General features: G+C 49.0%; 1 protein-coding gene across 1 annotated transcript; it reads left to right on the forward strand.

Annotated features, from left to right (window-relative positions):
• The first annotated feature begins 304 nt into the window (after window positions 1–304).
• LOC131559711 (olfactory receptor 14I1-like) lies at window positions 305–1222 on the forward strand. The gene has a single exon (XM_058808145.1). The coding sequence runs from the start codon at window positions 305–307 to the stop codon at window positions 1220–1222; it is 918 nt and encodes a 305-aa protein (XP_058664128.1).
• The last annotated feature ends 272 nt before the right edge of the window (window positions 1223–1494 follow it).

Here is a 1494-nt window from a genome sequence, read left to right on the forward strand (position 1 = left end):
AGCTAAGAATAGAAAGAAAGAATCTATAACAAAGTTGTGTCCAGGGACTCTGTCCCTAGCTTGCACTTGTGATTGGCCCTTAATTAAAAACATGGGAACATGAACCAATCACCAATCAAAATAGGTGCATCCTATTGCATGCCACAGCAGCTGATAACAATTGTTTACATTCTCTTCTGAGGCCTCTGCCTTCCAGAAGACGCAGAAATCTGAAAGAAAGGATTTCTGTGAAAAAAATGTCTGCGACACCTGACTTGTCACTGTCCTTTCTCCATGAACAGGTCCCCATGTGCAGCCCCAGCAAATGTCCAACAACACCTCCATCAGGCACTTCCTCCTGCTGGCATTGGCAGACACGCAGCAGCTGCAGCTCCTGCACTTCTGCCTCTTGCTGGGCATCTCCCTGGCTGCCCTCCTGGGCAATGGCCTCATCATCAGCGCCGTAGCCTGCGGCCACCACCTGCACACGCCCATGTTCTTCTTCCTGCTCAACCTGGCCCTCAGCGACCTGGGCTCCATCTGCACCACTGTCCCCAAAGCCATGCACAATTCCCTCTGGGACACCAGGAACATCTCCTACACTGGATGTGCTGCTCAGCTCTTTTTCTTTATGTTCTTCATGTCAGCAGAGTATTTCCTCCTGACCATCATGTGCTACGACCGCTACGTGTCCATCTGCAAACCCCTGCACTACGGGACCCTCCTGGGCAGCAGAGCTTGTGCCCACATGGCAGCAGCTGCCTGGGCCAGTGCCTTTCTCAATGCTCTGCTGCACACAGCCAATACATTTTCCCTACCCCTGTGCCATGGCAATGCCCTGGGCCAGTTCTTCTGTGAAATCCCACAGATCCTCAAGCTCTCCTGCTCCAAATCCTACCTCAGGGAACTTGAGATCATTGCAGTTAGTGTCTGTTTGGTATTTGGCTGTTTTGTGTTTATTGTTGTTACCTATTTACAGATTTTCAGGGCTGTGCTGAGGATCCCGTCTGAGCAGGGAAGACACAAAGCCTTTTCCACCTGCCTCCCTCACTTGGCTGTGGTTTCCCTGTTTGTCAGCACTTCAGCATTTGCTTACCTGAAGCCCCCCTCCATGTTCTCCCCATCCCTGGATCTGGCCCTGTCAGTTCTGTACTCGGTGGTGCCTCCAGCCCTGAACCCCCTCATCTACAGCCTGAGGAACAAGGAGCTCAAGACTGACATGTGGAGACTGATGACTGGATAGTTACAGAAACATTAAACTGTTGGTCAATTTCTGCAAATCACTTGTAATAAAACGCATTTTTGATACTTCTTGTTGGTTTCATTTTGGAGATCTGTTTTCTTTGTTTTAATTTTCTCATATTGTCAATGAAGTAAAGCCATTCCTTGTGCCATTTCTCATTTTGTTTCTCTCCACTTTCCCTGTAGCCACAGACTCTGTCAATGAGGGGCTGCACTCTTGGTGGCTTTAAATGAACTAAAAAATCTCCCAGCAAAGATTTCTGCAGAGATGCC

Source organism: Ammospiza caudacuta, chromosome 7, assembly GCF_027887145.1.
Source record: "Ammospiza caudacuta isolate bAmmCau1 chromosome 7, bAmmCau1.pri, whole genome shotgun sequence".
Classification (NCBI taxonomy): Eukaryota; Metazoa; Chordata; class Aves; order Passeriformes; family Passerellidae; genus Ammospiza; species Ammospiza caudacuta.

Bases quoted from the DNA above. Each gene is read 5' to 3' on its own strand.
- LOC131559711 (XM_058808145.1), top strand. From the start codon at position 305: ATGTCCAACAACACCTCCATCAGGCACTTCCTCCTGCTGGCATTGGCA.